At 41.0% G+C, this 14,061-nt stretch overlaps 1 protein-coding gene across 5 annotated transcripts; it reads right to left on the reverse strand.

The window, feature by feature from the left end:
• Positions 6,933 to 12,694, reverse strand: LOC8072946. Of its 5 annotated transcripts, XM_021450514.1 has the most exons (17): positions 12,448 to 12,682; positions 12,197 to 12,364; positions 11,340 to 11,672; positions 10,511 to 11,194; positions 10,242 to 10,393; positions 9,799 to 10,144; positions 9,633 to 9,722; positions 9,378 to 9,520; positions 9,169 to 9,262; positions 8,941 to 9,080; positions 8,723 to 8,857; positions 8,508 to 8,639; positions 8,237 to 8,424; positions 7,979 to 8,162; positions 7,785 to 7,895; positions 7,397 to 7,708; positions 6,933 to 7,314 (listed from the first exon to the last, which is right to left on the reverse strand). In XM_021450514.1, the coding sequence occupies exons 6-17, from the start codon at positions 10,112 to 10,114 to the stop codon at positions 7,204 to 7,206; spliced, it is 1,956 nt and encodes a 651-aa protein (XP_021306189.1). In that variant the 5' UTR covers positions 10,115 to 10,144; positions 10,242 to 10,393; positions 10,511 to 11,194; positions 11,340 to 11,672; positions 12,197 to 12,364; positions 12,448 to 12,682; the 3' UTR covers positions 6,933 to 7,203. The 5 variants fall into 5 exon arrangements, with proteins under 5 accessions (XP_021306189.1, XP_021306190.1, XP_021306193.1 ...); XM_021450515.1 differs by having other exon boundaries at positions 8,941 to 9,056; positions 12,197 to 12,683; XM_021450518.1 differs by lacking the exon at positions 8,723 to 8,857 and having other exon boundaries at positions 12,197 to 12,693.

The following is a 14,061-nucleotide window of genomic DNA, read 5'->3' on the forward strand; positions in this document are numbered from 1 at the left end:
AGGCTTCAGTAATGTGCAGCTTGAGATAGAAGGAGGTGATGGAGAGAAGACTCTAGGAGAAGCAGATAAGACTTTTATTTGTTGGCGCAAGCGCTACATCATTATTCCTGGGGCATCACCTAGTAGTCTACCACCACCTCCTCGTCATGAATCTAATCCTAGGTGCGGATGAAAATTGACTATACATTTGTTCACTAAATTTATTTTGCATTCTCTTAGCGGTTTACTCATATACCTTTTGTTTTCACAGGTGGTCACCGACATATCATAGTGCTGCGGGTGATGACGAGGGAGTGCAAGACACGGCTGCATCGCCTCGGTCTCCAACGCCACCACCTAGGGCTCCAACACCGCCACCTCGGGCTCCAACACCGCCACCTCAGGCTCCAACACCGCCACCTAGGGATCCAACGCCACCTAGGGCTCCAACGCCGCCTCCTCGGGCTCCAACACCGCCACCGGCCGCCCCATCGCCTCCATACGTGGCTCCAGCACGAAATAAGAGGCCGGCCACACAATCAAATGTGTCGGCCACCCCGCTGCCAAAAAAGAAAGCCTCCGAAAAGAAACAAGCTATCATTCCTAAGAAGCTGTCCTATGAGAAGACAGATGCAGAACTAAATGCTTCAGTAAAATCAGACGTGGATAGTTTCTTCAAGAAACTTAAGACTGAAAGAGAAGCCAAGCGAAACCATGAGAAGCCGTACCTCTTACTACGGCCAGAAGATCTACGACAAAGGGTTGAGGCTGAACAAAAAAAGGGGCGTGAATCTTAGAAAGAATCATCATCTTTATCACACTATGATCGCACTTTAAGAAAATCCATAGAAGAAGAGAAGAAGAAAGAGAAAAGAGCACGCAAGGGTGTAGCACAGCTCGGGGAACAATCAAAGCAATCAGTGCCCCCGCTAGTCATTGGAAATGAATATGGTTCAAACATTGACGTGCTAGACCAGCAGATTTAAAATTTGAAGAGCTTGAAATTTTTTTTGCGGAAACTGGTCTTAGCTTAGCCCAAATGATAGCGGGGGCACCAATTGAAAGTGCTCCACAAATTGATCATTGGCAGAAGGAATATACATATGGCAAGAGTTTATACAACCCTGCGGCCCTCAGCAAGCTTGGAACGCAAATGTACATGCTAAACAAATGGTACATGGAAGCGTGTGTCAGAAAAGCAGATGACTATATTTGTGTCCGAATTAGAAACTATCATTACTTCCGTGGTGATGGTATTATTTATGTTCAATTTAATGAGCTACACCAACTATGCCACATGGACGCTCTTGACAAATCTATAATGAGTTGCTTCTGTCTGTAAGTGATTCTTCCTTTCAATAATGTCTCTGTAACTTATCATGTATATATATAACTAATTATAGAAACCCGCTATACATATGCAGAAACATGATGAGGGACCTCAGAGTTAGAAATGACAAGGAGATTGGATTTGTGGATCCAAATGTTGTATTCAAAGACCACAAGACCCTGTATGTTTTATGGAGAACTCAAACGGAGAGAAATCTACGGAGGTTCTTGATCAACCAAAAAGATAAAAGATATATACTCTTTCCCTACAACTTTAAGTAAGTGTCGTTATCGTGTGTACATTCTATTTAACTAATTAATCAGATAAATATGAAGATATATACCAATTTTGCCTACATATGCACACAAATGCTGCTTTCATTGGATACTAATTGTCATTGATCTCTGGCAATGTCAATTGGTAATCTATGACTCATTGAGAAAACCACAGGACGATTACCAAGAAATAATAGATATTATCCAAGGGTAACTCCGATCTCTATATATTAAATTCTGCTCTTTTAACTTGGTAATGAATAATTAATAATGATCGTTTTATTGCTAGGGTTTGGGCTGGGTTCGTGCAGAAACACCGTCCAGAGTTGAATGCAGCACTTTCAAAGCCCATCTTACTTCAGTGGGTTCTACGGCAGACACCGAGCAACAATTTGTGTGGCTACTATGTGTGCGAGTTTATGACGGTGTATGCCAAAAGAACTAATCTTGAGCACCTAAAAGTATGTAACATGTATATATAATAAGTTTATTTCATTTATTTGATGCTATTTAATAAATCCTATTCATACCTTTAACTTTTTTCTTTAATGTCTATTAAAGGAGATGTGGCTGAAGGAGCAGGTGTTGGATGCGGTGCGCCTAAAAGGAATTCAGGAGACAATCGCAGGATTTCTTAACGACCAAGTCCTGGATCCCGGCGGCGAGTGCTACTTCAACCATCAGGAGCAGATGAAACCAAATAACGATGATCATTTGTACGATGCTTGAGTGGCGGAGATAAATTGTGTTGTAAATACTTTGTCCATGAAGCATATGTGTAAATATTATATTATGGACCTATAGATACATATTATTTATATATATAGTGTTTTATAGTATATTTATATGTAATCCTTTAAATTATATAAATTATAGGTGCGCGTTCTATAAACTACCAGCAAACAATACGCATTCGAAAATAACAATAACATAATTGTAAACCCTAAATGGAAAACCAAATGAAAAAAAAAATCTTTAGTTCCGGTTGGTAGCAACAACCGGGACTAAAAGTGGAGGCCAGGTGGCACACCCTGGCGCACCTTTTAGTCCCGGTTGCTGTTACCAACTGGGACTGAAGGTGGACCTTTAGTCCCGGTCCTCGGAACCGGGACTAAAGGTGGGACATTTAGTCCCGAAACCTTAGCCCCGGTTCCGTAGCCACGACTAAAGGCGCTTACGGCCCGGGGCTAAAGCCCTTCCCTGTACTATGCACCCATTCAGATTCAAGATTTAGACGTGAGTCACCAAAACATCGCCGGCTGGAGGCTCCTCAGTTCCGTCGACCATGTTCATCCATGGCGGCGAGGAAGAGCAGTCAACAGAGTCGGTGCAGGTTGGGTTGTCAGCGTCGCCGGTGACGCCGATGGCGACGCCGATGCCAAATGGGACAGCAACCAGCAACTCTTCACCTTCTCCATGCCTTCCACCAGCAAGATTAGTTACGGTGACTCCTCTTCAATCAGTATCGCCGGCAACCATGGTGACTCCTGATAAGGATAAGACGTACATGCATGTGAGTCTATTTACTTGCTTTGTAAATATTTCATAGTGTAGATTATCGTAAATATTAATAGTGAAAATTATCATACATGTTTGGTGGTGTAAATTCTCGTAAAAATTATAATGAGTACAAAATATTTCGTATCCCATCATCTCGTAAATATTATTAGTGAAAATTGTCGTAAATGTTTGTTAGTGTGCCTTTTCTGGTAAATTTTTCTTGATATGAACTGCTATAATTATAGTGGATAAATTTTAATTATTGTGGTATATACCATGTGTACATAAGAATCTATCGACAGTGTTGGGGTAAATTGCACTGTATGCCCAGAAGATGTTCAGTGTGATGATAAAGTTGTCGTTTGTGAAATAGGAACCCTTGTTACCTGAAGCAATAGTGCCAAATGATGAGTTGCGTTTCAACAGTATTGATAAAGCTAAGGAGTTTTACCACAAATATGCGAGCAAAGCAGGCTTTGACGTTCGCATAACCAAGAGCCATAAAACTGTTATTGAGTTGAACTGCAATAAACAAGGGCACTGGGATTTTACAAGCCCGGGGAGGAGAGAGTCAAAGAGAAAATGTCAATGAGGTGTGGATGCAAGGCATTTGTGAAGGTTAAATGGAACATTAAGAAGGGGTATTGGTTTTTTGAGAGGATACGGTTGGAACATTCTCACCCACTGCATCCGTCGCCAAGCTTAACACAGTACATGAAGGCGCACAAGGATAAGGAGCCAACGATCATGGGGATTGTTGATCAGATGCAGAGGTGTGATGTGCCCCTGAATGCAACCGTTAATGTGTTGTCAGACATATATGGTGGTCGGCAAAACTTCACATTCACAGAGATGGACTTGAAGAATAGGTAATGTAGATCGTACAGTACTTTCACAGCATCCGAGCTAATTTGGTAATTTATCTGTTTCATTGGATTTGTTTGATGTTTTGATTTCAGGAAAGCTGCAGCTGCCAAAGCGGAGAGGGAAAACGATATTCCCAAGCTGCTAGAGTTTTTTTCAGAGATGAAGGCTCAGAATGAATATTTCTACTATGAGGTGCAGGTGGACAACGAAAATATTTTGGAGATGTTGTCACATTTGACACCACATACAAAACTAATATGTACAACATGCCTGTGGCTATGTTTGTCGGTTCAAACCATCAACTACAAAATGTTGTATTTGGGCAAGCACTTTTGCAGGATGAGCAAGCTGACACGTTTGAGTGGTTGTTTAAATCATTCCAAAAGTGCATGTCTGGGAGTCGTGATCCTAGATGTATACTCACAGGTAAGCAAACAAAATTTTCGTAATTATTTCTCTACGATAGGATACAAAATTATAGTAAATGTTTGTTAGTGCAAATTCTTGTAAATGTTTGATTGGTTCCAAATTATTGTAGAATTTTCTTAGTGCAGATTATCGTAAATATGTCTTGGTGCTAATTCTCATAAATACTTCTTAGTGCGAATTCTCGTAATTATGTGAAAAAAATGTCATGTCTTCTCGTAAATTCTCATTACTATTTCTCATAAATGTATGTTGTGATTTTTGACTTCATGTTTTGTGGTACAGATCAGGATCCGGCCATGGCTTTAGCCATCAGTAGGGTGTTTAAAAAAACTCAACACAGGTTGTGTCGTTGGCACATGCTGAACAAGTATCGAAACGAGCTGAAGAAACTATACAAGTTGCATGAGGGTCTCAAGATAAAATTGCTCACTGTGATCAATCACCCGCTTACACCTGTAGAGTTTGAGGCTGCATGGAATGCTTTGGTGGACGAATATGGTATACGTGAAGATGAAGCTATTCAGGGTCTTTGGCAGAATAGGCACTTATGGGTTGCGGCTTATCTGAAACCCTTGTATTGTGGGAGGATGACTTCTACACAAAGAAGTGAAAGTGTGAATAAGATGCTCAAGAGTAGGCATTTCACAGGGCACATGACATGCATAAGCAAATTTGCACGCAAGATGCTTGAGTTCATTCAGCACACAAATCACACGGCTGCAGGAGAAACACATTGGTCACAGGTAAGATCATAAGCAGTGGTTAAAACTGGATCAGTATGAACTTCTATATGTATATAAATATTGTGTAAATACAGTAAATATTTACCTGTTCACTAAATATTATTTGGTGTGTTTGTATATGAAACAGGCTTATAATTTCCGTGTGACCTTGCAACGCTTTGATGGCCATTTGAGCAGGGTGTACACAAGGGCTGTGTTCAAAAAATACAGAGATACTTATGTATACAGTACCGCATTTCGTATTGATCCTGACGCAGACAACATTGATAGTTTCCTGGTTACCCACACGAATCAGTCTTGGCAATATGCATGGTTTCAACATTCTTTCAAAGTGCAGGCAAATGTGAGAGAAGGTAAGTAGACATGCGAGTGCAAGACATGGGAGCATACAGGTAAGATGGTGGTTTAGTAAAGTAAGGCTAGTATATTTTCATCATTATAATGTTGTGGTAACCATGTTTATTATAAGTATAAAATTGATCATTTCAGGGTTGTTCTGTGCTCATCTTATTAAAGCTTTCACACACCTGTACAGAGTATATAAAGAAGAGGTACACCAGAGATCCTAGGATGATGGTAACTTGGGACAGGAATGATATTATGAATTTGGGAGAAGACTGTGAAGATGAACGGTATAATACTAAGAAGCTAGTAGAAGTTGCAATGATGGCGGTAAGGGCACTCCGCAAAACAAAAACTGGGGTTAAGAGAGGATGTGATGATTTCTTGGCATTAGCCGAGTGGGGTGAATCCATTGCTAGAGATACTGGAGCAACATTAAATGGGGACACTGGAAATGATGGAGTTGCGGCCAATATAGAAAGAGAAGAACGTCAAGTTCCTACATTTGGGGAAGGAGAGGAAACTGAAACTGGTTTGGATCATGAACTGATATCAGAGTGTGCACCGAGGGAGGCATTGACAAAGGGTAGGAAGCATGGAGGGAAAAGGCTTGAAAGAGATGAGACCTGTATCAAGAAGTCAGGGGGCACCCGCAATTGTTCCCATTGTGGACTGAAGGGCCATTATATCACAGGATGTCCTACAAACCTAGATAATGCTTCGAAGAAAAGAGGAGGCACTTGTAGTTTGCGTGGTAAAATGGGACGGAAGAGAGGGAGGCCATCTACAAAAAGGCAATTGGACGATGAGTTTGATGAAGTTGCATGAATTGGGTGGGATTAGTGCAAAAACCCAGAAACATTTTTGTTTAAAATGCCATTACTTGTAATGATGTATGAATAATTAATTACAATGAAAAGTGGTAATAATATATTAGTATTGTGTGGTTGAGTTTGGCCTACATGGTCTATGTGAATTTATATCTGAATTTATCTTTGAAAATATTTTGAATGTGGTCACATATTAAGTAGATCTTGGAATATTTGAATAATTTATTCTGGGGAGAATAAGGAACGTACCAACTGACAGGCTAAGTATGTACTATATAATTGATAAGACTTTGGTAAAAGTTACAACATGGCATTAGTATGACTCAATAATTATGTGAATTTTGTATCTTGAGTAGTATAGTAGCCGAAATCACAATAGTATTTACAAGAGTTTTGTTCTATGAACTCACGGATTTACAAGAATATTTTAATAATCAATGAACCACATACTGAGGAGACTGAATATCAGAAGACAAAGACATGGTAGAATTGGACTACGACTATTTTCTGGAACTTGTATTGGGAATATTTACGAGAATTTTGTATAAGGAATAATACGCTGGTCGTAACTCACAATAATATTTATGAGAAATTGGTGATCTGAGGAAATGGATTTATGAGAATAGAATAACAATTGTTAAACCATAATATTGACAGTTGAATATCCAAATAAAAATAGTAGATTTCGAAACAAAGAGACCATAGTATAGGTTCAGAGTACAAATAATTATGTCATCGCACAAACAATCCCGTATGAGAAGTGAAACTATGAAAACAAATTAGTTTCAAATTTAAATTTGGTAAATTGGGTCGTTGATGACCAACAGGAGCGGTCAATTAAAAACACAGTAACTAAGGCTTCCATATTTATTCTAGCATTCCCAAGGAGACTGGTCCCAACGTGGTCTTCAACGATGTGGCTTGAGTGCTTCTAGACCAGCAGGAAGCTTCTCAACAGTGTTGATTTGGTGATAGATGGCGTAGTAGAGAAGCTGATCTCTATACATTGCTGCATTTTCCTGTTTTTGTAGTGAAGAAGATCAGCAACATTGCCGGAGGCAGAGTCTTGGTTGTGAAAGTAAGTACAATGTTAGGACTTACCGTGAGGATTGGAAGATGGAAAGCTTCACCATTCCATAACTCCATGAACTTGATGGCATATAATCCACTGTCGGTGGCATTGCGCTGCACTGGGACAGGTAGGATGGGTCGCCTGAATCGAGTAAACGACTTAAGCTTACCATCTGTGGCTTCCTGGAACAGAAGATTGAGCCTTGGAATAATTCTGTTACCCACAACTTCATGGTAAATCCTATGGTCATCAGGACTAGAGTCGAGAATATCTATTCGGTCATGTATAAGGTTGATGCAGTAAACAGTATAGTGGTCCTCCTCCATAATCGGCAAAAAGAACTGCCAATGTCCAAAAAGAAATTAGTAAGGAAACTGTAATTAGTATACATTTAATGGAATGAGAAGTAATACTTACGAGCTTAACATTAGTTGTGTCAATAGAAGCAATGCCACTCTCTAAAATTTCAAGAGCATTATGAGATTCCCACTCTTCGTATTCCTCCTGATCCTCCATATTGACGTATTCCTAGAAAGAGAGTAGAGACTTATTAGTAATAAACTAAAAATTGTTTTGGCAAGGTTGTAAAGGTGTTCTTTGTGCGGACTCACCCCAATCCTGTGGGGTAGGAACACCCTGTAGCCACCACCATCTAGCATGTGGACTGATTCATCATGGCTCAAGCATTGAACAAAGTAGGACATCAATTTGGTCGAAAGCTCTTGATCATTAGGGAAGGAATCTAATATTTCATTGCCAGTGAAATCTGTGAAGCCTGTACTGATGAAAACCTCACTGGTATGGGAAAAAGGTGGTCGTCAGTAACTTGTAGGACGATACAAAATTTGAGAAAGGGTCATAAGCCATACTTTAAACTCTTGAGACTCGGGCGAAACTTCTTCCACACAGCTAGTGCCTTTGACATTGGTACTCGTGTCCGCATTGGATCACCTTTGAATGGCGACACGTACTTGGATTGGCGTCTTGTAAGACGTTGTGGTTTTGGATAAACAGGTAGGAGGGGCTCATCATCAATGGTGATATCAGGTCGTAGAACCTGTGCTCATCCCGAGAGAGTAAAATTGTAGTAAGCAACATGATAAAATTATAATAAATGGGGAATGAACATGTGGAAGGCACCTCATTAGGAAGCTGATGTTGGGTGTGTGTAAGCATAGCAGGCTCTGATGTCATCGTGTCGGTTGTTGTAGTTTGTGGGTGGGCAGCAGGTAGGAGGGGCTCAACACCAATCGTGATATCAGGTTGTATAACCTGTGTGAATACCCAAAGCGTAAAATTTTAGTAAGCAGATTGATAAAATTACAATAAATGGGGATTGAACATGTGGAAAGCACCTCATTAGGAAGCTGATGTTGGGTCTGTGTAAGCACAACAAGCTCTGGTGTCATCGTGTCGGTTGTTATAGTTTGTGGGTGGGCAGCAAGTAGGAGGGGCTCAACAGCAATGGTGGTGCTGTCAGGTCGTATAACCTGTGCTCATCCCCAAAGAGTAAAATTGTAGTAAGAAACTTAATAAAATTACAATATATGGGGAATGAACGTGTGGAAGGAACCTCATTAGGAAGCTGATGTTGGGTGTGTGTAAGCACAACAGGCTCTGGTGTCATCGTGTCAGTTGTTGTAGTTTGTCGGTGGGCAGTCCGTATAACAGATGCAGTGATGAGGTCAACTAGAGAATCCAGGGATGAGGTTCCTCCATGAATATTGACATTGGCACGAACAGCTTAAATAAATAGGTATTATGGTAATATTTGATGGAACAAATTTAAGAAAACACATACTGCCAATGTGTGATGCTTGTCCAGTGCCTTCTTGGTCCATCGCCTGACCCAAAATTGGAGGAACAACATCGCCAATTGTCACGTCCGTGTGAACCTGCATATACAAAAATCACATGTTTATTGACTGACCAAGAAAGTTGTATAGTAAATATTATAGCTATATACTGAAATCTTAATGTGATAGGACATATGGTAACTCCAGATCAAACCGGTGAGTGTTCATGATCCAATTCCTGTTCTGACCCGGCATTCGTTGCGGCATCCATGGGCTGTGGTGCCGCAGCCTCCGTGGGACTGTTCTGTTGCAGTGGCACATGTCTCTCATGGTTTATATGTTGGTTAGTGCCATATCCTGAAATAAATAAAAAATAGATTAGTGGAGACATAACTGCAGTTGCATGTTTCATGATATGAAACAGGTATTTACCAGTACAATTAGCAATAGATATCTGATTTCCTCTTACCTTTAGAATGATTTGGCGCCTCAGTTACATGTTCAGACTGTATGTTATCTCTGTTATGGATATCATGCATGTCAAGATCGTTGGCATCAGCTTCATTCATGAAACAATAAATAGGGTCAGCTTCTTTTTTTGAACAAAAGAGTAAGTAGTGGGTCGCTTTGTGGACCTGCAGTAGGAGCGGTTGGTTTAGCTTGGTGATCTATGCTGTTATTCTCACAACTTTGGTTCTCCAAAATTGACCGCACCTTTGCAATGAGCTGGTCATGTGAGGTTTGTAGCATTAGTTGTCCCCTGTTTAAGTAAGTTGTTGCCTTTTTTGATTTGATGTCAAATTCTGTGAAAGCTTGCACTAACAGCTTCCTCTTTGGCTTGGCAACTGTCACATTGACTACTCCAACTAGTTCTGAAAGAATGCTAGGGAACTGTATAGCAGACACAGGTTGAATGTTTGCTGGCTTTTCTGGAATAGAATGATGAGGCATATGGTAAACAGTATCACTGATGTCCCTAAGCTGCTCACACAAAATGGAAATAGGTAAGTGGTAGTAAATAGGCATTGACACGGAGGACTGCCTTTAAAAATGGGGGACAATAGTTACTATGTCTCACCGGTAATCGCCCAAATGTGACCTTTCCTTGGTCGTCCTTTGTCTTGTCAGCAGCAATTATTTTTTTAATCAAATCTTGATTAAGTACTTGGCACGGGGAATGTCCTTGTGATTGATCTGGTGTTTGCAGCGTAAATTATCCAAATACACTATCTGCACCGAGAAAAATGGGAATAATGGAGAATAAGTTTAATATAAAATATGTGGCTAACTATTCAGCTATATCATAATATTTGAAGGCATATTATGTATGATAAGTGGGAAACTGACCAACAGAAAAAACGTGCATCCTGTAATTGAAGGCGAAACTTTAGTTGTTCTATCAAGACGCCACGTGCGTGCAGCTTCTTGGATTTCATCGGTAACAGCCTTGCACCAGTTCATAGTGGGTAGTCGATACAAATTCCTAGCCAAATAAACATCTTTCGCCCTGATGTTGTTGTCCGAGGAAGGAAACAACAGCTTGTTAGAAGCGATCATGAAGAAAATTTTAATGCACATGTTGTCGTCAAGCATCCTGGAGTCTAGCTCAATGTCGGCCTCCCAGATCTCTTGTAGATACTTTGTGTGCACATCCTCAGCTTCTTGTAAACCAATAAAATCCTTGAAATCAGACAAGGCCTTGCATGCTTCCTGGTTTGTGTGTAAAGATAATTCTTCACCACTGTCCGGAATGCCAAACGTTTGCTTAACGACAAAAGGGTTGATATGTATAACCCTATCTTTACCAAGAACCAACATCATAGTTACAGGGTCTAGCCTGTCATACAGATACCTCAACATTTCTCTGCTAACTAGCTTGTCTGCTCGGATCTGGAGGAGGCCACCAAAATTCATATTATTGATTCTAGTACGCTGACTCATGGTGAGGAGATCAATAAATGAGTTAAAAATTGAAGGTGAACATCGAACAATTGGTGCATGAAGATATTTGGTAAGCTTTTGCTGTTTAGGCTGTAGAAAGAAGACAAATGACTTATGTAATTGTTGAAAATAAGTGCTAAATAATAAGAGTGAAAATAAGAAACCATTATGGTAAGAATGTAATGATACTGTTTGGAATAATAATAATAATAATAATTTAGTCGCAATAGTATACCTTTGTAGGTGGATCTATGCGAGAGGCATTTTTCTTCTGCAGTTTCCCATCTCTGCGTGCATTGACAACAACTTTTGTAGTACGACGTTGATTATTGTTCATTACCGGGTGCCAAGTTGGGGGTTGCATGAAATCGTCATCATCATCGTCCTCCTCTAAACGAGGGCGTGACGATGGTCCTGGACAATGTGGTGGCTGCTGATGAACTGGTTGAGCTGGTAGTGTCTGAGATACACCAGTGACGTCACTTATATCAATGTTGAAATCCTCCTGTGTGGTGTGCAGGGTGAATGATTTCAATCTACCCTGAACAAATTTAGGGGGCCTCATTTCCTATGAAAGAATGAGGAACTCATGTGGTAAGCATATTTACGACAAATAGTATGAATATGTTGCAGTAATAAATATTTACGATAATTTGTACTGAGAATTGTTTATGGGATTTTGCACTAAGAATGGTTACGAGAACTTACAGTAATATTTACGATAAATATTTTTACAATGACAAGAGTTACAAGAACTTGCAGTATATTTATGAGACATGTGGACAGTGAATATAGGTACTGAAGTAGTAAAACTAACGGTAAAAATTAGTTAGAATGATCAAATTTACCATGAACAGGAACATAAAATTACTACTTAAACTAGCTAGAATGATCCATACAATTTAGTTGAAAGCAGGCACAGGAATTACTAATATTATTATAGCCCGCTTTGTTCTCAGACTAACAATAAGCATTGGTAAACAGGGACTAGGAATACAAACAAACAATTGTTCACGGAGGCAAAAGTTGCAGTGGGCATCAGTGAACAGGTATGTATAGTGTAAAATTAACACATTGATAAGGATAAATTACCTCCGTAGCCTGTCTCTGCTGGCCTGATAGGATCTGCAGAGTAGATACGAGCATGCAACTTCACAGCAGCCAGCAGAGACCCGAGGCAGCTTCCTGGCGTGGATGTTTGGGGCGTCTCGGCAGCCACTTCCGATGGAGGATTGGGGACTCTCCAGCAGCCAAGAAGAGCTGCGGACTGCATTTATCAGGATGTTGTGGTAGGGAGCTGCAGTATAGAGGGAGCTGCAACGAAATTTGGGGGATATCCCTACGTTCTTGGATCAATCGAGCATTGATACGGAGAAGCAGCCGAATCATATTCTGTGATCTCGGATTGTAGCTGGGCATCGGCAAATCCGATCAAGGTCTTCAATGGCAGGAGCGAGGGCGAGGGAAAAGTTGGCAGGGGCGGGGGGCGAGGCGCGGGTGCCGAGGGAAGAGGAGCGACGCGCGGGTGCCAGGGGAGGGCAGCGTGCGTCGGGTGCGGGAGGAGGGCGGCGTGCGTCAGGTGCGGGGGAGGGAAGGCCGCGTGCTTCGGGTGTGAGGGGATTACGGTGAATGAGGATCTTTTTTTTACGAGGAGTGAATGAGGATCCTTGATTGAAGCCTTGAAGCCTGAAGGGGACAGTGAATTAGGATCTACTACGCATCTGACCTGATCAGCCCGCGCGACGCAGCGACCCGGCTACAAAATATTTTATTTTGTAGCCAGCTATAGAGAAATATATATATATATATATATATATATGGAAATTCCTTTGTACACGTACGTGTAGTTACTCTCATCTTCAATAAACTACATTGTGTATGTATTCATACTTGTTTATCGGTTTGAGTATGTTTATATACTCATATTAAGATACTCTAGATCTTACCACGCGATTTTTTTTTAAAAAAAATTATATATATATATATATATATATATATATATATATATATATATATATATATATATATATATATATATATATATATATGTGTGTGTGTGTGTAAGGATGAAAACAAAAACGAAAATCTCCGATCGAATTGCTTCGTTTTCTATATTTTACCCGATCGTTTTCAGTTTTCTCGAAATAATTCGAATCCGGTACGAAATTCGGTCAAATAATTCGAAAACGGGGCGGAATTCGGAATGAGCTTATTTCGACCGATTTCTACATTTCTACATTTTATTCGAAATCCTCCGTATTCGAAATTCGGTAGTATCCGAATTTAGCCCAATAACCCCTAGTCCCACTCCTAGACTTCTTTGTTTGCAGCTAAGGCCCAGCCCAATAACACAACCCTAACCTAACTCCCTCCACTCCCCACCCCAACCCCGCAGTTCTGCACCCGACCCGAGCCTGGCGGCGCCCCTATCACCTTTGCCGGAGCGTGTGAACCGTACGGAATCGTCGGCGTGAGATGGCGGCCACCTCCGCGTTCGAGTCATCCCCGGAGGTGGAGCGGTTCCTCTGCGAGTGGCTGCTGGACGCGGAGCAGCCCATCGCGGAGCGCTTCCGGGCGCTCTTCTCCCTCCGCAACCTCCGTGGGGATGCACCGCGCCGCACCCTCCTCCAAGGTATCGCCTCGCTTCACTTAATCGCCTTAGCTACTCTTCAAAGCTTGGTTGAAGGCTTTAGCAGCTTGTGGATTGGTCTTAGCAACCGGTGCAACAGATTTCTGGTCCCTGTTGCTTTCCCAAACTAATCGAGTAGATGCCGTTCTGCGGTTCACTAATTGGGTGCTTTGGGTGAAGCACTATTGGTCCTAGGTACTTCGGTTTAGTACTTTAGTTCCAAATTCTAGTGGCCTTACAGTCCAAACTAGTGCTGAGCTGATGAACTGATGATACTAGGAATTTTAACATTGTTTGATTCTTTGCATTATTTATCAAATTGATTTCA

This window comes from Sorghum bicolor, chromosome 10 (assembly GCF_000003195.3).
Source record: "Sorghum bicolor cultivar BTx623 chromosome 10, Sorghum_bicolor_NCBIv3, whole genome shotgun sequence".
Lineage (NCBI taxonomy): Eukaryota > Viridiplantae > Streptophyta > Magnoliopsida > Poales > Poaceae > Sorghum > Sorghum bicolor.

Excerpts from the sequence above, each read along its gene's own strand:
- LOC8072946 (XM_021450514.1), bottom strand. The coding sequence starts at position 10,114 with ATGCCTCATCATTCTATTCCAGAAAAGCCAGCAAACATTCAACCTGTG. Across the intron at positions 8,640-8,722 it reads AACATCAGCTTCCTAATGAG|GTTATACAACCTGATATCAC; the intron begins GTGCTTTCCACA and ends GTATTCACACAG. Across the intron at positions 7,709-7,784 it reads ACACAACTAATGTTAAGCTC|TTCTTTTTGCCGATTATGGA; the intron begins GTAAGTATTACT and ends GGACATTGGCAG.